At 39.5% G+C, this 23,851-nt stretch overlaps 1 protein-coding gene across 1 annotated transcript in view; it reads left to right on the top strand.

Moving 5' to 3' along the window:
* LOC126106232 (mitogen-activated protein kinase kinase kinase 10-like) overlaps window positions 1–23,851 on the top strand; it is a 686,304-nt gene that overhangs the window by 558,494 nt on the left and 103,959 nt on the right. The window contains exons 5-6 of the mRNA XM_049912460.1: window positions 15,732–15,990; window positions 23,467–23,583. Coding sequence (XP_049768417.1) covers window positions 15,732–15,990; window positions 23,467–23,583 — 376 coding nt within the window. The remainder of the gene's footprint in view (window positions 1–15,731; window positions 15,991–23,466; window positions 23,584–23,851) is intronic.

Here is a 23,851-nt window from a genome sequence, read left to right as displayed (position 1 = left end):
ACAAAACTGCATGCCTTGCTTCTCTCCTCTCTCTCACTGATGACTAGTATTTATATAATGCACAACTATCATCACATGCCTGTATTGTTTTGTTTAGTGATGAAACAAGAAAGGAAAAGAAGAATTAATATATCACTATGGCTCGACACAATTTTCTTTACAGTATGTTCTCAGTTTTGTGTCATGTTTTCAGTAACATTATACAGTTTCATATGCACCTAAAAACAGAACGAAACCTATTTTGCTTTGGTTAGTTTAATGGTAACATTCTGTTAATCTTTTATTGCTGTATTTGAAGTGTCATGCTTTTCTCTGATCTTCATTTGACTAGATTATTGTTTCAGTTTATTAATTTTGAAGACTAATTCCCTCATAAGTTTATGGAATGTTTTTTAGTATGCTTGCCCTTTACCACACCCACGGTCTTGGAGTGTGAGCTCAAATGTCTATAACAAAATAATAATTGAATCTCAATTATTGCAGCTGAGATGATAGCACTGCACTTTGTGCAAGCATATCACAGAGGCTGCATATATATTTTGTTTCTTGATGTTTTGTGCCATATTGAAATGCTGTCATATGTTCAGTCACCTTTTGCTATGAGAAAGCCTCTTGTAGTCTCCTTGGTAAAAATTGTGGTTTCTTACTCTCTTCCCTACGCTACTGCAGGCTTGCCGATCACTTGAAGAGGTGAGTGTTCTAAATAAACTGCTTGCATTGGTGTTGCATGCATTTGTAGAAATTTTTCAGTTATTGTCTTGTATCTGCATTTCTTTTGTTAAAGGGAAGAAATGAAAATGATAAATCTGTGTGAAACTGTATTCAGAGTTATCCAGTTTCTTTAAAAAAATGACCCCCTCCCCCCTGTAGGCACACTATCCTGCAAGAACGTTGTGCACAATACTGAATGAATTAAGAGAATGGTTATGATTTTGATTTTGTGTAATAGCTGCTATTGGAGATTAGGAAAATTAGTAGTCAGTTATCTGACATCTGCAGTTTATCTGAAAGCAAAGAAGCATATACTTTTTGCTCCAAAAAGCAATTTCTTGTTTTTTGTCACAACACTGAAGCATAAATTAGCAAATGGTGTCCCACTGCATAAGAATGATTCAGAGAGCGCAAGTGCTAAGTAGAACTCCAAGGCTAAAAAAATTGGCAATAATGGAGCATTGTGCAGTTACACCATGTTGTGGTTATTAGTTTCAACAAAAGAACTTGGATACTTTCTGTGGCCCTGGATGAATCTTTTACCTTGCAACAGAATGAAATGGAGCTCTTGATGAAATTGAGCTCCTTGATGGATTAGAGCTGCAGTTATTCTGGTGGTCAAATCTAGACCTTTGCATTCCACAGGAAATGTTATACCAGCTGAGTGTGGCTTGTGACTTGACTCAAAACTGTGGTGTGCCAGTACTTCTCTCCTGTTTTTTCACTGTAAGAGGTTCTCAGATGATTCTGGAACATCTCCAAGACTGTGGTTATGCGATTTGTGACTTCATCCAAGTTGCAATAATCCTGAAAGATATGCACGAATGCCTCTGTCAAGTTTGGGAATGTCCAGTGGAGGTACTTGCAGACTGACTTGGTGTTTGAGGCCCACTAAAAGGTTACATTGGCACAGAACTGCCTGTGACCCTGTGATTTAGGCTCAAGTTCCAGTTTGGCAAACACTTTTAATCATTCAGGAAGTTTTGCCTTTGCTCTTCCAAAAATGTGACCTAAAAGGTGGCTTAGAACGTCAGATCGTTTATGGCTCTGTAAAATGTGATACTTAGTGCCCAGGCCAAAGAAATAAATCACTTTCCTCTATGGCTGTGGGAAATAGTGAGTGGAGGAGAGAAGAATCTCTACGAAGTACGTACATGTTGACCTACATTCAGTTATGTCCCGCAGAACTGTGGCAGGGCAACAATTTTAAGAGTGGTATTACCAAAGAAAGTTTCCAGTTGCTTGTATCTTCTGCATAAATTTTATGCTTAGCTGTTACAGTAACGTGACTATGCAAACAGGATTGTTTGGCAACTGAGATGTATTATAATGTGGCATTGTGCCAGCAGTAGTGGCTGAGCAGCAGTATGCCCACACATCTCTTAATCTATTAATGAACCAGTTTGAATTAGTTTTCTTGACACCACAATGGCAATTTTTAACAAAAATTATAGAATTTAGGACAAAATATGGGGAGAGAAAGCAACCACTGAACTGCAGATTAGTGGTGACAGGTATTACATGACTGCCTTCTGTCTCAGACACAGACCTCTGTGCTGATGGAGGTGTGTGTGTGTGTGTGTGTGTGTGTGTGTGTGTGTGTGTGTGTGTGTATTTTTATGATCTTTTCAAGTTTGTCTATGCACTACACATCATTCATCTGCAGGTGAATAGTCACCTTTCTTCATTTTTTGCTTGTTGTTTCCATCCTAGAATATCAATTATCATAATGTCTTGTAAAAGTCTCTTTGTACGTTATTATAAAGATTCATATTTTTTCTATTCTTTTTATTTCCTGTAAATTCAGGCTGCCAAAAGCTGTTTGCATGGCATTAACTTTTAAAAAGTCCTCATTATTGTCATAAATGATGTATTGTGTCTTCAGTTTATATAGAAATGTTAATTTCTAAGATTAGATTATCTCTTTTTTTCCATGCATGCTTAAGTGTATCTGTCTGAAAACTGCCTGCTTGTTTTCGTCTGAGATCTATAGAGCCGTGGTAATAAATGTGCCCCACTGTATTCTATCTACATTGAAAAATTAATACTAGTTACCAAGCAATTTTACACCACACAGTTCCACTGTTATTTATTTTGTCTGACGTTCTTTGTTGTTCTGTATTTCTAATGCAATCATTGTTTCTGCCTTTAAGTCTTGTGAGTGTATCTCAACTATTACTCAATTGAAGAGGAAGCCTCTACCACTGTAGTAGTTAAAATTACACATATTCAGTATTACGCAAAGAAAAAATATTTTTTTGTTAATTGTGTATGAACATAATCAGTTATAATGATAGCATTTTTGCTGTTTGTAGTGTGTCAAATGCACATTTTTTTATCTTTAACTTTCCAGTTAAGATGTGTCTGTCATTGAGTAATGTTAAGACAAGCTTCAATTTTACACTGATATGGCACAAACAACATAAAATTCAGATATATGTAAGGAAAGAATATGAGAGAATGAAATTTTTCCTGATAACATTCTTTTATTAAATACTCCCCCCATGAACCATGGACCTTGCCGTTGGTGGGGAGGCTTGCGTGCCTCAGCGATACAGATAGCCGTACCGTAGGTACAACCATAACGGAGGGGTATCTGTTGAGAGGCCAGACAAACATGTGGTTCCTGAAGAGGGGCAGCAGCCTTTTCAGTAGTTGCAAGGGCAACAGTCTGGATGATTGACTGATCTGGCCTTGTAACAATAACCAAAACAGCCTTGCTGTGCTGGTACTGCGAACGGCTGAAAGCAAGGGGAAACTACGGCCATAATTTTTCCTGAGGGAATGCAGCTTTACTGTATGATTAAATGATGATGGCGTCCTCTTGGGTAAAATATTCCGGAGGTAAAATAGTCCCCCATTCGGATCTCCGGGCGGGGACTACTCAAGAGGATGTCGTTATCAGGAGAAAGAAAACTGGCGTTCTATGGATCGGAGCGTGGAATGTCAGATCCCTTAATCGGGCAGGTAGTTTAGAAAATTTAAAAAGGGAAATGGATAGGTTAAAGTTAGATATAGTGGGAATTAGTGAAGTTTGGTGGCAGGAGGAACAAGACTTCTGGTCAGTTGACTACAGGGTTATAAACACAAAGTCAAATAGGGGTAATGCAGGAGTAGGTTTAATAATGAATAGGAAAATAGGAATGCGGGTAAGCTACTACAAACAGCATAGTGAACGCATTATTGTGGCCAAGATAGATACGAAGCCCACACCTACTACAGTAGTACAAGTTTATATGCCAACTAGCTCTGCAGATGACGAAGAAATTGAAGAAATGTATGATGAAATAAAAGAAATTATTCAGGTAGTGAAGGGAGACGAAAATTTAATAGTCATGGGTGACTGGAATTCGAGTGTAGGAAAAGGGAGAGAAGGAAACGTGAATATGGATTGGGGCTAAGAAATGAAAGAGGAAGCCACCTGGTAGAATTTTGCACAGAGCACAACTTAATCATAGCTAACACTTGGTTTAAGAATCATGATAGAAGGTTGTATACATGGAAGAACCCTGGAGATACTAAAAGGTATCAGATAGATTATATAATGGTAAGACAGAGATTTAGGAACCAGGTTTTAAATTGTAAGACATATCCAGGGGCAGATGTGGACTCTGACCACAATCTATTGGTTATGACCTGTAGATTAAAACTGAAGAAACTGCAAAAAGGTGGGAATTTAAGGAGATGGGACCTGGATAAACTGAAAGAACCAGAGGTTGTACAGAGTTTCAGGGACAGCATAAGGGAACAATTGACAGGAATGGGGGAAAGAAATACAGTAGAAGAAGAATGGGTAGCTTTGAGGGATGAAGTAGTGAATGCAGCAGAGGATCAAGTAGGTACAAAGATGAGCCCTAGTAGAAATCCTTGGGTAACAGAAGAAATATTGAATTTAATTGATGAAAGGAGAAAATATAAAAATGCAGTAAATGAAGCAGGCAAAAAGGAATACAAACGTCTCAAAAATGAGATTGACAGGAAGTGCAAAATGGCTAAGCAGGGATGGCTAGAGGACAAATGTAAGGATGTAGAGGCTTATCTCACTAGGGGTAAGATAGATACTGCCTACAGGAAAATTAAAGAGACCTTTGGAGATAAGAGAACCACTTGTATGAACATCAAGAGCTCAGATGGAAACCCAGTTCTAAGCAAAGAAGGGAAAGCAGAAAGGTGGAAGGAATATATAGAGGGTCTATACAAGGGCGATGTACTTGAGGACAATATTATGGAAATGGAAGAGGATGTAGATGAAGATGAAATGGGAGATACGATACTGCGTGAAGAGTTTGACAGAGCACTGAAAGACCTGACCCGAAACAAGGCCCCCGGAGTAGACAACATTCCATTGGAACTACTGACGGCCTTGGGAGATCCGGTCCTGACAAAACTCTACCATCTGGTGAGCAAAATGTATGAAACAGGCGAAATACCCTCAGGCTTCAAGAAGAATATAATAATTCCAATCCCAAAGAAAGCAGGTGTTGACAGATGTGAAAATCACCGTACTATGAGTTTAATAAACCACAGCTGCAAAATACTAACACGTATTCTTTACAGACGAATGGAAAAGCTAGTAGAAGCCGACCTCGGGGAAGATCAGTTTGGATTCCGTAGAAATACTGGAACACGTGAGGCAATACTGACCTTACGACTTATCTTAGAAGAAAGATTAAGGAAAGGCAAACCTACGTTTCTACCATTTGTAGACTTAGAGAAAGCTTTTGACAATGTTGACTGGAATACTCTCTTTCAAATTCTAAAGGTGGCAGGAGTAAAATACAGGGAGCGAAAGGCTATTTACAATTTGTACAGAAACCAGATGGCAGTTATAAGAGTCGAGGGACATGAAAGGGAAGCAGTGGTTGGGAAGGGAGTAAGACAGGGTTGTAGCCTCTACCCGATGTTATTCAATCTGTATATTGAGCAAGCAGCAAAGGAAACAAAAGAAAAATTCGGAGTAGGTATTAAAATCCATGGAGAAGAAATAAAAACTTTGAGGTTCGCCGATGACATTGTAATTCTGTCAGAGACAGCAAAGGACTTGGAAGAGCAGTTGAACGGAATGGACAGAGTCTTGAAAGGAGGATATAAGATGAACATCAACAAAAGCAAAACAAGGATAATGGAATGTAGTCGAATTAAGTCGGGTGATGCTGAGGGAATTAGATTAGGAAATGAGACACTTAAAGTAGTAAAGGAGTTCTGCTATTTGGGGAGCAACATAACTGATGATGGTCGAAGTAGAGAGGATATAAAATGTAGACTGGCAGTGGCAAGGAAAGCGTTTCTGCAGAAGAGAAATTTGTTAACATCGAGTATAGATTTAAGTTTCAGGAAGTCGTTTCTGAAAGTATTTGTATGGAGTGTAGCCATGAATGGAATTGAAACATGGACAATAAATAGTTTGGACAAGAAGAGAATAGCTTTCGAAATGTGGTGCTACAGAAGAATTAGATGGGTAGATCACATAACTAATGATGAAGTATTGAATAGAATTGGGGAGAAGAGGAGTTTGTGGCACAACTTGACTAGAAGAAGGGTTCGGTTGGTAGGACATGTTCTGAGACATCAAGGGATCACAAATTTAGCATTGGGGGGCAGTGTGGAGGGTAAAAATGGTAGAGGGAGACCAAGAGATGAATACACTAGGCAGATTCAGAAGGATGTAGGTTTCAGTAAGTACTGGGAGATGAAGAAGCTTGCACAGGATAGAGTAGCATGGAGACCTCTGGACTGAAGACCACAACAACAACAACAACAAGAACAACATGCCATGAAATCCTGACACAGCATCTGGGAATTCACCTTGTTGCCACCGAGTTCGTCCCACGGCTCGCGAGTCAAGACCAGGAAGACCTTCGCCTCGCATCAGTGCTTTTGGATCAAGCAAATGGGAACGAGCTGTTCCTTAAGAGAATCATAACTGGTGATGAAGCGTGGGTCTACGGTTATGATGTTGAGTCCAAGGTTCAGTCTTCACAAGGGGTCGGGAACTGTGCTGCAAGATCAAAGAAAGCCCGTCAGGTCAGGCCAAATGTCAAAGCCATGCTGACAGCTTTCTTTGACTTTGAAGGACTACTTCATAATGAATTCGTGCGACAGCGACACACTGTCGCTTTTCGGCACCTGTGAGAAAATGTGAGAAGGAAACGGCCTTCGGGCGAGACAGTTCATGTATCTTGCATCGCGGTATCGCAGCCGCACATTCATCCCTGCATGAATGTTGCACAAAAACACGAAATCACTGAGGTGCCTCATCCTCCAGGCCTGGCCCCTGCGGACACTTTTTCATTTCCAAAATAGAAATCCCTGTTGAAAGGACGGAGATTTGCAACGATAGACGAGATAAAAGAAAATTCCCAGACGGCACTTTCTCGCGATCCAGCAAGAGGCGTACAAGGACTGCTTCCGGAAGTGGAAACGGCGGTGGGCGCCGTGTGTCTATTGTGGAGGAGAGTATTTCGAAGGAGACCACGCACAATAAGAAAAACATCAGCGTAGAAAAATTCTCTCGAAGATGTTTCGAAATCCATGGAGAAGAAATAAAAACTTTGAGGTTCGCCGATGACATTGTAATTCTGTCAGAGACAGCAAAGGACTTGGAAGAGCAGTTGAACGGAAGTAGGGTATAAGATGAACATCAACAAAAGCAAAACGAGGATAATGGAATGTAGTCGAATTAAGTCGGCTCTTGCGGAGGGAAGTAGATTAGGAAATGAGACGCTTAAGGTAGTAGATGAGTTTTTGGATAGCAAAATAACTGTTGATGCTCGAAGTAGAGAGGATATAAAATGTAGACTGGCAATGGCAAGGAAAGAGTTTCTGAAGAAGAGAAATTTGTTAACATCGAGTATAGGTTTAAGAGTCAGGAAGTCATTTCTGAAAGTATTTGTATGGAGTGTAGCCATGCATGGAAGTGAAACGTGGATGATAAAGAGTTTAGACAAGAAGAGAATAGAAGCTTTCGAAATGTAGTGCTACAGAAGAATGTTGAAGATTAGATGGGTAGATCACATAACTAATGAGGAGGTATTGAATAGAATTGGGGAGAAGAGAAGTTTGTGGCACAACTTGACCAGAAGAAGGGATCGGCTGGTAGGACATGTTCTAAGGCATCAAGGGATCACCAATTTAGTATTGGAGGGCAGCGTGGAGGGTAAAAATCGTAGGGGGAGACCAAGAGATGAATACACTAAGCAGATTCAGAAGGATGTAGGTTGCAATACGTACTGGGAGATGAAGAAGCTTGCACAGGATAGAGTAGCATGGAGAGCTGCATCAAACCAGTCTCAGGACTGAAGACCACAACAACAACAACAACATTAAATACTCTTGATGGAAAGAATGCTGGTATAGTCGCTTCAGTACACCACAGCCGTTTTCCTTTCATGTGCTTCCCCAAATCACAAACAAAAGCTAGAGTTTTACCCTGATGTGATGAGACGAGAAACCTGTGACTGTTTTATACAAGAAGATGGGAATTAATACCCAGTCAGTGTATAGGTCATAGAGAGGCAGCATTAGTGTATTTGGGGGATGCACATGGAAGAGAGATGGCTGCGGTCTGTTTAAGAAACCATTCCAACATTCTTCCTATTTATGAAGAAGGGAAACAATTGGGAATTTGAATAATTGGGATGTAGTGACGAGGAATTCAGTTAGATTGCCACCTTCCCCTTGCATATGTGAACAAGTGAGATAGAGGTGTATTGTTCAGTAGAATGCTTCTGTTATTGAAACAGCAATAAAGATAAAATTATGCAAATAATTGAGAAGATGTATGCTGGGACAAGTCTGAGGTACTTTATTGATTCTGGCAGAGACCTTACCTCAGACCATGATGGTTAATGGAAGTCTCAAAAACTCAGATTCTTCATCCATATTGGCATTGCTTAACTGCCTCCCAAGAGTTTGTGAACTTTTCACTTCAGCAATGCCTGTAAGTAGCATTGTATCTCTAGATTCTAGTTGGGTTAGAGAGATGCTTTGTGGTACTATTTTGGGGGAAAAAACTGTTCCAACTTTCATGTAAATGGTGCACAGGAGGACATAGTACGGTGTTTTATTTGATTATGAGAGGGTGTAATGATTTACTAAGTGAGTAGCAAATGAGAAATTCGGTTGCTGTTCACATATTAGAACATGATGCTGACATTCAGATGAAACTAGGAGGAAAATTAATCCAGAATGAAATGTGTTAACAAATTAAATAAATCATATTAAACTGTAATTATTGTTGCAAGAATAAATTACAGCAGCAAGACCTGCCATGGAGATAATGCCCACAGGCACCAGATGACGGGACAAGCAAAGTTCGAGAACTGGACTGAATAGTGATTGTGATCTTTTATTTATGTATTAGTAGTAGTTGTTGTTGTATATTATTGCACACTATACGATATTGCAGTCTGTATTTCACAGTTGCTCAAGCACAGAACTACGGAAGAGTCCTGACGTGAACAAAATGGGTGTGTCAGCTGCTGATTCTATGCAGCCAGTGAGGGAGCATCGGGTAAACAATATGTTTGGAAGAAAGACATTGTATCAAGTCTCTTGTCAGTATAGAAATGAAATGTGATATGTATTCGGATAAAAACAGCTGTTTTCTCAGGTCCCACAGTAACCACAAGCTCAGAGGTACATTAGAAACAAAAGCAAAATATTTATGACGATGAACATGTAAATTTCACAGCTGTGCAACTAGGGTGGTGGTGGTGGGGGTGGTGGTGGTGGTGGTGGTGATAATTAGAAATAGTGATACCACAGATGACAGGGTTGGTAAGCAAAAAATGTAGAAAAGAAAACTGTACAAAAAATTAATGTAAACCATTTCTTTTCATTCATTTTATTGTCCACACCTGGTAGTTGAGTGGTCAGCGTGACAGACTGTCAATCCTAAGGGCCCGGGTTAGATTCCCTGCTGGGTCGGAGGTTTTCTCCGCACAGGGACTGTGTTGTTGTTCTAACCATCATCAATTCATCCCCATCGACGTGCAAGTCGCCGAAGTGGCGTCAAATCGAAAGACTTGCACCCGGCAAATGGTCTACCCGACGGGAGGCCCTAGTCTCACGTCGTTTGCATTCATTTTATTTCTCCTTGGGTTATAAAATTGTAGAAATCAGTAAATGGCATAAATTTAGAATAGGTGTAATGTTAACTTTTTAGGTAGGTACTTAATGACAGGAATATAGTTTGTAATTTTGATTTGTTGGACTACGTTAAAAACAAATTTTTCTTAAGGTGCCTGTTGGAAAAGAGGGTTCGTCTTATACTAGGGTAAATACGATAATTCTGGAATGAAGATTTCACTCTGCAGCAGAGTGTACGCTGATTTGAAACTTCCTGACAAATTAAAAATGTGTGCCAGACTTGGACTTGGAACTCGGGACCTTTTCCTTTTGCAGGCAAGTGCTCTACCATCTGAGCTACCCAAGCACAACCTGTCCTCACAGCTTTACTTCCATCACTACCTCATCTTCTACCTTCTGAACTTCACAGACGCTCTCCTGCAAAACCTGCAGAAATAGCACTCCTGGAAGAAAGGATATCTACATCTACATCTACACTCCGCAAGCCACCCAACGGTGTGTGGCGGATGGCACTTTACGTGCCACTGTCATTACCTCCCTTTTCTGTTCCAGTCGTGTATGGTTTGCGGGAAGAAAGACTGTCTGAAAGCCTCCGTGTGCGCTCGAATCTCTCTAATTTTACATTCGTGATCTCCTCGGGAGGTATAAGTAGGGGGAAGCAATATATTCGATACCTCATCCAGAAACGCACCCTCTCGAAACCTGGCGAGCAAGCTACACCGTGATGCAGAGCGCCTCCCTTGCAGAGTCTGCCGCTTGAGATTGCTAAACATCTCCGTAATGCTATCACGGTTACCAAATAACCCTGTGATGAAACGCGCCGCTCTTCTTTGGAGTTTCTCTCTCCCCTCCATCAACCCGATCTGGTACGGATTCTACACTGATGAGCAATACTCAAGTATAAGTCGAACGAGTGTTTTATAAGCCACCTCCTTTGTTGATGGACTACATTTTCTAAGGACTCTCTCAATGAATCTCAACCTGGTTCCCGCCTTACCAACAATTAATTTTATATGATCAATCCACTTCAAATCGTTCCGCACGCATACTCCCAGATATTTTACAGAAGTAACTGCTTCCAGTGTTTTTTCCGCTATCATATAATCATACAATAAAGGATCCTTCTTTCTATGTATTCGCAATACATTACATTTGTCTATGTTAAGGGTCAGTTGCCACTCCCTGCACCAAGTGCCTATCCGCTGCAGATCTTCCTGCATTTCGCTACAATTTTCTAATGCTGCAACTTCTCTGTATACTACAGCATCATCCGCGAAAAGCCGCATGGAACTTCCGACACTATCTACTAGGTCATTTATATATATTGTGAAAAGCAATGATCCCATAACACTCTCCTGTGGCACGCCAGAGGTTACTTTAACGTCTGTAGACGTCTCTCCATTGAGAACAACATGCTGTGTTCTCTTTGCTAAAAACTTTTCAATCCAGCCACACAGCAGGTCTGATATTCCTTAGGCTCTTACTTTGTTTATCAGGCGACAGTGCGGAACTGTATCGAATGCCTTCCGGAAGTCAAGGAAAATAGCATCTACCTGGGAGCCTGTACCTAATATTTTCTGGGTCTCATGAACAAATAAAGCGAGTTGGGTCTGACACCATCGCTGTTTCCGGAATCCATGTTGATTCCTACAGAGTAGATTCTGGGTTTCAAGAAACGACATGATACGCGAGCAAAAATCATGTTCTAAAATTCTACAACACATCGACGTCAGAGATATAGGTCTATAGTTTTGCGCATCTTCTCGACGACTCTTCTTGAAGACTGGGACTACCTGTGCTCTTTTCCAATCATTTGGAACCTTCCGTTCCTCTAGAGACTTGCGGTACACGGCTGTTAGAAGGGGGGCAAGTTTCACGTACTCTGTGTAGAATCGAATTGGTATCTCGTCAGCTCCAGTGGACTTCCCTCTGTTGAGTGATTGCGGAGATATGGCTTTGCCACAGCCTGGGGGATGTTTCCAGAATGAAATTCCTGAGTTTGAGTTTCAGTCAGGCACACAGTTTTAATCAGTAAGTAAGTTTGACGATAATTATGGTTTGTATGCTATAGGGATACATACGAGATGAGCAGTTTTCCTTTCTGGCTTTCTATTATTTGAACACCAGTTTGGTTTCAAAGATCATTCACAACTATCATTTATAAATTCATAGTGTCTCTAGAAACCGTGTAAATATTCGTTTCAATTTTCCCACCACTGGTCTCCCGCAGAACCTTTAAAAATATTTTTGAGGAGAAACCAAAGTTTTTCCCAAGTTCCGTCAAGGCTACATCTCTATCCTGCAGTCTTAGAACATCCATCGTCTCATAAACATCTTGCCATAATAAATTTATTTGACTACCACAATCAGTTAACATTTTCACCTATTTATTACATATATCAGTATCAGCATTGCCAGAAATCTCTTTCATTAACTGGCCAAACATGAGTGGGTTTCTGCGACAGGCCGGAGTCACCAATTCTCCAGATATTTTTGATGGATCCGGCCTATTGATCTCAGGTCCGACACTTTCCGCTAAAGTGAGGCCCCAACCATCAAATCTGGTCTCTCAGAACTGCTGGGAAGACAGGTTCCTTTGTGTGTTGGACAAATTGGCAGATTTTCATGGTTTATCTCTGGACCCAGGACTGTAGTGCGTGATCAACAGACCAGAGATCACAGGCAATGGATTTCAGTCATTGCAGCTGAGTTTCACTGAAAGTGTGTTGCACAGTGTGGAATTTGTAGGTGTTATTTTATTGTAGCACATTTTCGGATTGTGTAACTTGTTTATACCATTGAGAGGAAGTTAATATGGATGATAGGAACGAGAAAATTGTAGCAGCCACCATCAATTTGTATGCTAAGTACTCATATTTCTTGAAAAGAAAGCTGAACAATATGGGTAAAAAGATGGATCCGAAAGGTAACATTCCAGTCACATGGGTCTGATTCAGAATTGCAGGCAGTCCATTGAGTCGTTAAGATTCTCTCTGCTAGGAAATGGATGTTTGCGAATCTTTGTGAATTGCATTAACTTGTAATACCTGAAAGATAATGGACTTATATGGTAATGGGTAATATAATAATGAACATACTATAAGCAATGTCTTATTAGCACGCACCATAATGTTGATTTGTCCAATTCATCCCACCTTCTCCAGTTTTTCGCTCCTTTCAGAGGCCTCCACCTTTCTGAGCTTTTTTTGAAACCTGATTTCAGATTTTTTAGCTAGTTTTTATTAAACTTTGGTCCACAGTTGGAATACCATTTGCACAAACTGGGTCTTTCACTATACAGTTGTACAAGTTTTTCGATTTTGGATGTTGGCCTATTCCTTCACCATACTTAAAACAACTAAACCGTGTTGTCATGTGAGAACCACAAGAATACTGATGAGGTTTTTGAATGTCTCCCTTCATAGAAATCCACTCATTTGTGTCTAGCTGGAGAAGTGGAATAGCTGGTATTGAGAACTGCAGGTCATCACCCGGAGGTGAGGTCTCCACTAATTTACAAGGAAGGAAGGTTAGCATTTAACACTCTGACAACATCAAGGTCATTAGAGATGGAGTACAAGCTTGTTGAAATTTCATCCTGAAGTTACCATTGTTTGATTTTATTTCTCATTAAAGAACTGATAAGAGGCCCTGGATACTGTAATGCACGATATATACTGGCGAGCTGTAAGCTGTCTAAAGTTATTGGAATACTGGAGTTGTAAGCATTGGTTCAGCTAAGGTGAGGCACTGAGTCGGGCTGCCCACAGTGGTGCTACTTACAAGGGAACATCCCCATCGCACCCCCCTCAGATTTAGTTATAAGTTGGCACAATGGATAGGCCTTGAAAAACGGAACACAGATCAATCGAGCAAACAGGAAGAAGTTGTGTGGAACTATGAAAAAATAAGCAAAATATACAAACTGGGTCGTCCATGCGTAAGATAGGCAATATTAAGGGCAATCTCAGGCGAGGAGCGCCGTGGTCCCGTGGTTAGCATGAACAGCTGCGGAACGAGAGGTCCTTGGTTCAAATCTGCCCGCCACTGAAAATTTTGCTTTCTTTATTTTCGCAAAGTTATGATCTGTCCGTTCGTTCATTGACGTCTCTGTTCACTGTAATAAGTTTAGTGTCTGTGTTTTGCGACCGCACCGCAAAACCGTGTGATTAGTTGACGAAAGGACGTGCCTCTCCAATGGGAACCGAAAACATTTGATCGCAAGGTCATAGGTCAACCGATTCCTCCACAGGAAAACACGTCTGATATTTTGTATACGACACTGGTGACAGCATGTGCGTCACATGACAGGAATATGTTGTCGTCCCACCTAACTAGTACACTTGGCGAATGGGTGAAAAGTTTCTTCTACCTTGCCCAATTTAGGTTTTCTTGTGGATGTAATAATCACTCAAAAAAAAGTGATGAAAACATAAGAGTTTTTCACATAAACTGAAAATAAAAAGTTAAAATTTTCGGTCGAGGGAAGATTTGAACCAAGGACCTCTCGTTCGGCAGCTGTTCACGCTAACCACGGGACCACGGAGCTCCTCGCCTCAAATTTCCCTTAATATTGCCTATCTTACGCATGGACGACCCAGTTTGTATATTTTGCTTATTTTTTCATAGTTCCACACAACTTCTTCCTGTTTTCTCGATCGATCTGTGTTCAGTTTTTCAAGGCCTATCCACTGTGCCAACTTATAACTAAATCTGAGGGGGGTGTGATGGGGATGTTCCCTTGTTAGAAATACTTCAGAATTAAACAGTAATTCACAGTTTTGATATATAGCAGAACCAATCACACCAGAGTAATCACGGCACTGAAATGAGGTGCATCTTTTGAGACATTGCTACCACGTATGTCACAAAAACTACAGAAGTTATGTCATAACAGGAAACAAACACTCTTATGCCACTTTAAAGTGATTATTTAAATGTAATATGCGATCCCAACATTGAATAGAGCACAAAGACGTACTTCTATGAACAGGCCACCTTTAATTTTTGTTGTATTTTAACAACTTATTTGCCAATTATTATACATACTTCTGCACAAATTTCATGTTTTATTTAATTGTGCATAAGTTGTTAGACGTAGGATGATTCGTATGGTATGAGGGAGACTGGAAGGAAAAGACTTTTCATTTAACAATACTGTAATTTTAAATTATATACATTTTCAATGGTGATCCATTTTCTGTATTTTGTGTTTATTGTAAGTTTTGGCGGGGAAACTGAGGGCTTATGAGTGCAAGGGAGTGATGGCTCCTGGTTATTGTGTGCCAGGCAGTCACACTGTGTGGATCAGTTTTGGAGCTATAATGGTGTGAAGCTGATAGTGTTGCTTTAGGACTTGTCAAACGATAGTTTTTGGGCGTCAAGTTGCTGTTTGAGTGCTTTAACATTGTTGGCACCTTAAAAAATATTTACTCAAATCAGTAAACCAGCTGGAAACTCAACATTTTGAAAATGTATGGTGATGTGCTGTGTTGAATTTGGTTATTTTTTGCCACAAATATAGAATATTATGTAAAAAGTGTGATTGCACGATTCTGAACTCTGACTGACACATAAAGTACACTTTCTATGGTTGTATTGCTGCAAATCAACATAAGTTTTATTCATTTTGAGTGGGACAGGTAGTGTTTGTTGATGTATAACAGAATCTGTTTTAAAATGAGTCAGTTTCTATTAACTGTGCTTCTTGTGCAGTTGTTATATTCAGCCACATGCATATGCTGAAATTTTCTTTTTAAGTTATACACATATTTCATATTTATTGAAAGAGGTAACTAGAGTATGATTTGCAATGGTTTAATGAAGATGTGTCATATTAGGTGGCACAATCTGAAATTGTATTGCTGTAATAATTTAATTTGTTATAATACACATTTAGTCACACTGTATACTCTGTATGACGGCCACAGGAGTTGCGGTGTCGTGAGGAAGAGCTGACAAGGGCACAGATGCAGCAGAAACTAGTGGAGGAACACTTGCGTCGTCGCGAACGAGAGCTGGAGGCACGTGAGATTGACTTGCTGGAGCGTGAGCTCCACATCATGATCATCCAGCAGACAGCTCAAGCCCAGCAGGCACCGACACCCAAGAGGCGCCGTGGAAAGTTCAAGCGCAACCGCTTGCTGCGCTCTTTGAAGAAAGAACCTGGCCAGATCAGCTCACCTTCAGGTTTGTTCGAGGTTACACTAAACTTGTGTTGATATCCAATGCCATATTTTGCACTTCTCTTCATTTATTTATTTTATTTATTAGCCATTCCACTATTTTTAATTTTCATTTCAGTATATGATATTGCTCAATATTTCTTGAGCATTTTTGCCTTGAAACCATGGAATACTCCAAAAATACGAGAGGACTATGTATAATATTAAGTTACTTTCATTAATGCCTGTTGTTACATGTGTTGGATAATATGTCCAATAATTCTTTTGGAATGATTAATGGAAGTGAGTTGAAACTCTCAAAAATTTGTGACCATCATTTACATGTTTTGTGTTAAAATATGATAAGAGTTGTATTTGGTATCTTCAAAATAAGTGCATCTCTCACTCTTAATTCCTACTTCTTCAGTCCGTGTGTGTGACACTGTTAGAATTTCTCAATATGTTAAGATATGTTTAAAAGTGTTGGATGTGCAAACACGGCCAATACGAGGAGCTGCAAATCAAAATGATGGATATGTTTAAATGTGTGCATCTTTTGGGAATTGCCACTCAGGCAAAATGCAGAAGAGAATGTTTTTAACAATAACCACTTTTTGACTGTAGTTTTGTGAAGAAATGATATTTAAATTGAAGGCTGCATTTTTACCTAAGTAACAGTGATAGAAATAGGATCACATTTGAGGAAGTTGAGAAAATGGTCAGTATATTGCAGTGCAATAAAGCAGCCGGGGTGGATGAAATTAAGTCAGAACTCATCAAATACAGAGGAATGTCAGGTCTTAAATGGCAACACAGGATAATTGAAATGGCGTGGGAGTCAGGACAGGTTCCATCAGACTGGACGAAAGCAGTAATCACACCAATCTTTAAACGTGGAAATAGAAAAGATTGTAACAACTACAGAGGTACCTTTTTAATCAGCGTTGTGGGTAAAGTCTTCTCAGGTATTGTTTAAAGGAAAGTGCGAGTACTAGTTGAGGACAAATTGGATGAAAATCAGTGTGGGTTTAGGCCTCTTAGAGGTTGTCAGGACCAGATCTTTAGCTCACAACAAATAATGGAGAAGTGTTACGAGTGGAACAGGGAATTGTATCTATGCTTTATAGATCTAGAAAAGGCATATGACCGGGTTCCTAGGAGGAAGTTATTGTCTGTTCTATGAGATTATGGAATAGGAGGCAAACTTTTGCAAGCAATTAAAGGTCTTTACATGGATAGTCAGGCAGCAGTTAGAGTTGACGGTAAATTGAGTTCATGGTTCAGAGTAGTTTCAGGGGTAAGACAAGGCTGCAACCTGTCTCCACTGTTGTTCATATTATTTATGGATCATATGTTGAAAACAATAAACTGGCTGGGTGAGATTAAGATATGTGAACACAAAATAAGCAGTCTCGCATATGTGGATGACTTAGTTGTGATGGCAGATTCGATTGAAAGTTTGCAAAGTAATATTTCAGAGCTAGATCAGAAATGTAAGGACTATGGTATGAAGATCAGCATCTCCAAAACGAAAGTAATGTCAGTGGGAAAGAGATATAAATGGATTGAGTGCCAAATAGGAGGAACAAAGTTATAACAGGTGGACAGTTTCAAGTACTCAGGATGCATATTCTCACCAGATGGCAATGTAGTGAAAGAACTGGAAGCGAGGTATAGCAAAGCTAATGCAGTGAGCGCTCAGCTACGATCTCTTCTGCAAGAAGGAAGTCAGTACCAAGACTAAGTTATCTGTGCACCGTTCAATCTTTCGACCGACTTTGTTATATGGAAGCGAAAGCTGGGTGGATTCAGGTTACCTTATCAACAAGGTTGAGGTTACGGATATGAAAGTAGCTAGGATGATTGCAGGTACTAGTAGATGGGAACAATGGCAGGAGGGTGTCCACAATGAGGAAATCAAAGAAAAACTGGGAATGAACTCTGTAGATGTAGCAGTCAGGGCGAACAGGATTAGCAAGGTTACCCAAGAGACTCATGGGTTCAGCAGTAGAGGGTAGGAGGAGTCGGGGTAGACCAAGGAGAAGGTACCTGGATTCGGTTAAGAATGATTTTGAAGTAATAGGCTTAACATCAGAAGAGGCATCAATGTTAGCACTGAATAGGGGATCATGGAGGAATTTTATAAGGGGGACTATGCTCCAGACTGAACGCTGAAAGGCATAATCAGTCTTAAATGATGATGATGATGAACAGTTTTATAGGATCATGCATCACAGTGATCAAACATAATCTCATTTTCTTCAATGAATAGTATCATTTATTGTGGTAGGGAAATATTGCATTCTTTTAAATAAATAAGTAAATATGATTTTTACCTGTTGTTTTGCTTTTACTTGGATATGTGCCAATGAAGCTAAAAATCATGCATTTGAACATAGTTTCCCTGAAAACTGTTTTGAGCAGCTGGTTTGAGAACCCACATGCAGTGGAAATATTTCAGACCTTGTATCTACCAACAGACCTGACCTTATTGACAATGTCAGTATTGAGTATAGAGTAGAGTAGAGAGTCAGTATAGTTATCATGATGTCGTCACAGCGACAATGTTAACAAGTTAACAAGTCCATCAAAAAGATCAGGAGAGTATTTTTGCTAAAAGTAGCAGATAAGCACTGGTTAGCATCCTACTTAGACAGTGAATGGATATCGTTTAGTTCCAGTCAAATGATGTAGAGGAATTATGGGCAAAGTTTAAATGGATTGTAATTCGTGTTCAGGAGAAGCACGCACTGAGTAAATGGATTAAGAGTGGAAGAGACCCACTGTAGTTTAATAACAAAATTCAGAGAATGCTGAGGAAGGAAAGCTGTTGCACTTGCAGTTCAAAAGGGGAATGCGCAAATAATAGCAGGAAAAATTTAGAACAGATTCCTGCGTCTGTAAAAATATTGGTGCAAGAAACATTTACTACCACTGTCATACCTTAGCAAAAGATCTTGTTGAGAACCCAAGAAAATTCTGGGTGTATATGAAATTGCTATGCGAGTCAAAGGTTTCTATCTAGTCACTCTTTGATTAGTCTTATGTGGCATTAAAGGAAAGCAAATGGAAAGCCGTAGTTGTAAATTTTGCATTTACAAAAATAGTACAAACATCTCATTGTGTGACCATCACACAGACTCCCGTGCGGAGGACAGTAATTGGCATCCCTGGCATAGAGAAGCAGCTGAAAGAGTTGAAAACAAATGAGTTGCAATGTCTGAGTGAAATCCCCCTTTTGTTCTGAGATACAGAGGCCTAAAGTTAAATGACTGCTGAAAAATCTGCAGTTGAGATACCAGAAATATTCAAGCATATGGCTGCTTGCTAGAGATGAACCTTTCTTTCTGTTTGTTGGGACCCTTAACGTCAGAAGCATTATAGACAGAAAAGTGGAGGTAATGGACTTGTATCACTATTGAAATAAGCCCTTCATATAAGAAGGGTAAAAGAATGGACCCATAAAATGGCACACCGATATCATTAAATCGATGTGCTACAGATTTCATAAACATTCTCTCAATTTGAATATAATAAATTTCCTTGAGACGGAAAAACTCTATCTACTTGCGATCCACCGATGAAGAGCAACAGGTAGATTCCACATTCCCAGATTTTGGAAAATAATTTGCGACATGGTGCCCCAATGCAGACTGTGAATGATAGTAAGAGCATACAGAATAGGTTCCTAGATATGTGAGTGGTTGGAAGACTTCTTAATTCAGATAACCCAGCTGTTCTCCTTGATGGAGAGTATTCGTCGGAGACAAGGCTATCATCAGGAGTGCCATGGGGAAGTGTGGTAGGACTGCTATTATTCTCTGTGTACATAAATGATTATATGGGCAGGGTGTGAGCAGCAATCTGCAGCTGTTTTCTGATGCTGCTGTGGTGCATGGGAGGTGTCATTGTTGAGTAGCTGTAGGAGGATACAAGATGTCTTAGACAAAATTTCTAGTTGGTGTGATGAATGCCAACTAGTGTAAAAAAAAATGTTTGTTAATGCAAATGAGTAGGAAAAACAAACTCGTATGTTTGAATATAGCGTTGTTAGTGTGCTAGTTGACACAGTCAAGTTGATTAGATATCTAGGTATAATGTTGCTGAGTGATGTGAAATAGTGCAAATATTTAAGGATTGTAGTAGGGAAGGTGAATGGTCAATGTTGGTTTATTGGCAGAACTTTAGGAAAGTGTGGTTTATTTGTGAAGGAGAGAGCATATAGAACATTAGTGCAACCAATTCTTGAGTACTGCTTGAGTGTTCAGATTAAAGGTAGATATTGAAGCAATTCAGAGACAGGTTACTAGATTTATTACTGATAGGTTAGATAAAAATGCAATTATTATGGACCTGATCTGGGAACTCAAATGAGAATCTTTGGAAAGAAGGTGGCATTCTTTTCAAGGAACACTACTGAGAAAAGTTACAGAACCGGCACATGAAGCTGACTGCAGAAAGATTATACTGCTTAAGGACCATAAGAGTGAGAGATATTGAGGCTTGTACAGAAGCATGTAGACAGTTGTTTCTCCCTTGCTCTATTTTCTTGTGGAACAGGAAAGGAAACAACTAGTAATGATGCAGAGTACCCTCTGCCATGCACCATATGGTGGCTTGTGGAATATGTATGTAGATCCAGATGTAGTTGAGGTATTAACTGGTGGATTGGCTCATAAACAAGACTGAATTCATAGCTAAGCTTTTAGACAATATTCTTTCCCTGAGTGAACACACACACACACACACACACACACACACACACACACACATTTTCATTTATTTTCACTCATGCGGCTATGTTGTCTCAGAGCTCTTTGTGTGTTATTTAGTCTATTATCTAGGAGAAGGGTGTTATGAAAAGCTTTTATAAAAGTTCAGTCTTGATTATTCGTCTTTCTGCCTTCAGTGCTTCAACTCAGCAGAGTGTTTGCCTATACTCCTTCCATTATTTGCTTCTGTCTGGGTATTGATTTTTTCTCCTCCCTCAATTCTGTCACTACCAGGGTGTGCTTGTGCTATTACTGGAGTGTACTATTTTGTCTCTTTGTGATCACAGTGAAATGAGATTCCAAAATTGGATTTTAAGGCATACCCAGGAGCAGATATAGACTCAGATCACAATTAGATGGATGTTTAAGTGAATCATCCAAAAGAACCAATGTGGGAAGAAGTGAGATACTGAGGTACCAAAGAATGATGAGGTGCGTTGCAAGTTCTCAAAGGCTGTAAGTACAGTGATGATGGATACCACAGCAGTCAGTTCAGTTGAAGAGAAATGGACATGTCTAAAAAGGGCAATCACAGTAGTAGTACAGATAAACACAGGGACAAGGAAGATAACACCAAAGAAATCTTGGGTAACAGAAGCAGCATTTCAATCAATTAACGATAGAAGGAAGTACTAAAATATCCAGGAAAAGATAAAAATACAACAGTATAAGTCTCTTAGGAATGGAAATAAATAGGAGTTGTAGGGTAGCAGAGGCAAAGTGGCTGGAGGGAATATGTAAAGAAATCAAAATAGTAATGATTCTCAGAAAACAGATTCAGCTTTAACAAGACAAAATTAAAAGCAAAGACAGCAACATTAATAATGCAAGAGGGATCTCCCTGTCAAACTCAGATAAGAGAGTAAATAAGTGGAAAGAATACCCTACAGGTCTCTATGAAGTGCAGCAACATGAAAGAAGAAGAAATGGGGATAGATTTGGAAGACAGGGAAAACTTTAAATCAAATAAAACAGAGGTATAGAAAACATTTCTTCGGAATTTCTAAAACCGTTGGGGAAAATGGCTACTCAAATCGGGATGTCGTATAGACTCTATGAGACTGGAGACATACCGTTGGACTTTTTGAAAAATATCGTCCGACATTTCCAAAGAGAGCAAAGGCAGGTAAGTCCAGCAATTATTGTACAATCAGCTCAGTAGCTCGTGTACCCAAGGTCCTGACAAGAATATTTCACCAAAGGATAGAAAAGAAAATTGAGTATCTGTTAGACAATGATCAGTTTGGATTGTGAAAGGGTAAAACCACCAGAGAGGCAATACTTAACGTTGTGTTTGATAATGGAGGCAAGACTGAAGAAATCATCAAGACCGTGGCATAGGATTTGTTGATCTAGAAAAAGTGTTTGGCGATGTGAAATGGTGCCAGATGATAGAAATTCTGAGAAAAACAGGAATAAGCTATAGGGAAAGACTGGAAATATACAATATGTAAAAGAACCGTGAAAGGACAGTAACACTGGAAGACCAAGAATAAAGCGCTCAGATTTAAAATGGTGTAAGACAGGGATGTGTCTGTTGCCCCTACTGTTCAGTCTGTACATTGAAGAAGCAATGACAGAAACCAAGAAATGTTGAGGACTGGATTTAAATTAGGGTGAAAGTATATCAATGGTAATATTCACTGATGACATAGCTATACTCAGGGAAAGTGAAGAAGAATTCCAGGATGTGTTGAATGGTTTGATTGAAGAGCCTAATGAGTACAGAATGTGGGCTGAGAGTAAAATGAAGAACCTCAATAGTAAATAGAAGTAACAGAAATGAGATTAGCATGATGCGAAGGAACTCTGCTAACACACCTTTCAAGCAAAGTAATGTACAACAGATGAAACAAAGGAGGTATAAAAAGTATACTACCACAGGTGAAGAGAGAATTCCTGTTCAAAAGGAGTCTACTAGTGTCAAACATAGGCCTTAATTGGGGGAAGAAATTTTTGAGAATGTACGCTAGTGACGCACAGACTACAGGAAAAAGGGAATCGAAACATTATGAGACCTGGTGATATAGAAAATTAAGTGCACTAATAAGATAAAAGATGAGGAGGTTCTCTGCAGAAGTGTGAAGAAACGTAAGGAAAACACTGACATGAAAAAGGGACAAGATGATCAGACATTTGTTAAGATACTGGGGAACAACTCCTATGGTACTAGAGAGTGCTGTAGAGGGTAAAACTGTAGGAGAAGGCAGAGATTTGAATATATCCAACAAATAAATTAGGATGTAGGGTGCAGGTTCTACTCTGAGATGAGGAGGTTGGTACAAGAGAGTTCATTGTGGGTTGCATCAAACATGTTAGATGATTGATGACTCAGAAAAAAATGTCTGGAGATGTAGGACAGTTTTTTTTATATTCCTTGTCTACATCAGTGCATTTTCTCCTTTTACAGTAGCTTCACAATGCTCCATTTGTTATCATAATGATTTTCCTTTTATAAACTTGGCTGCCTTCTTTGTCATTCTTTTTTAAGTTTACTTTTTCGACATTCCAACAGCATTACGATAGGTACTTACGTACCAAATTCCTTAGGTAGTGAAATTAAAAATGAAAAGTGGCACATGCATTCCTGGTTGACGTATTTCACTGCAACAGTGTAACGTTGCCTATAAGTTAAAGTATTAGTTTAAATAATATGCTAACCTGTGTGCCATATTTTCGGTTCTTCTTTTAGAACAAAAATATATTTTACGTATTTTGACTGCTGTTAGGTTTCCGGCACACCATCACTGTGCAGCACACGGCACTGGACCGTAAACCTCGAAACCCTTCAAGTCCAAACAGTCCACCTGGATCGCCCAGCATTCCGAGGCTTCGAGCAATTGCACGTAAGTAGAATTGACTTTGTATAAGATGTCACATTTCTTTGGTTACAACAAAATTTGTTGGCAAAACAGTTTAAAATTCCCAAAGGGAAATATGATAGATCCAGTTTCTTCTGAAATGGAAAAAAAGACCCATCCACTACTTTTGTGTCATTTTCTTAATTTATGTTAGTGATGCCGTGAGACAGCTGTTCCCACAAACTTCTGACAATGACAACCAGTTAATAATGTGTCCAAGATATTGGAAACTATTCAGTTTTACACCATTGTG

This window comes from Schistocerca cancellata, chromosome 10, assembly GCF_023864275.1.
Source record: "Schistocerca cancellata isolate TAMUIC-IGC-003103 chromosome 10, iqSchCanc2.1, whole genome shotgun sequence".
Lineage (NCBI taxonomy): Eukaryota > Metazoa > Arthropoda > Insecta > Orthoptera > Acrididae > Schistocerca > Schistocerca cancellata.
Note: the sequence above shows the minus strand (reverse complement) of the source record. Positions and strands in the feature narration are given on the sequence as shown.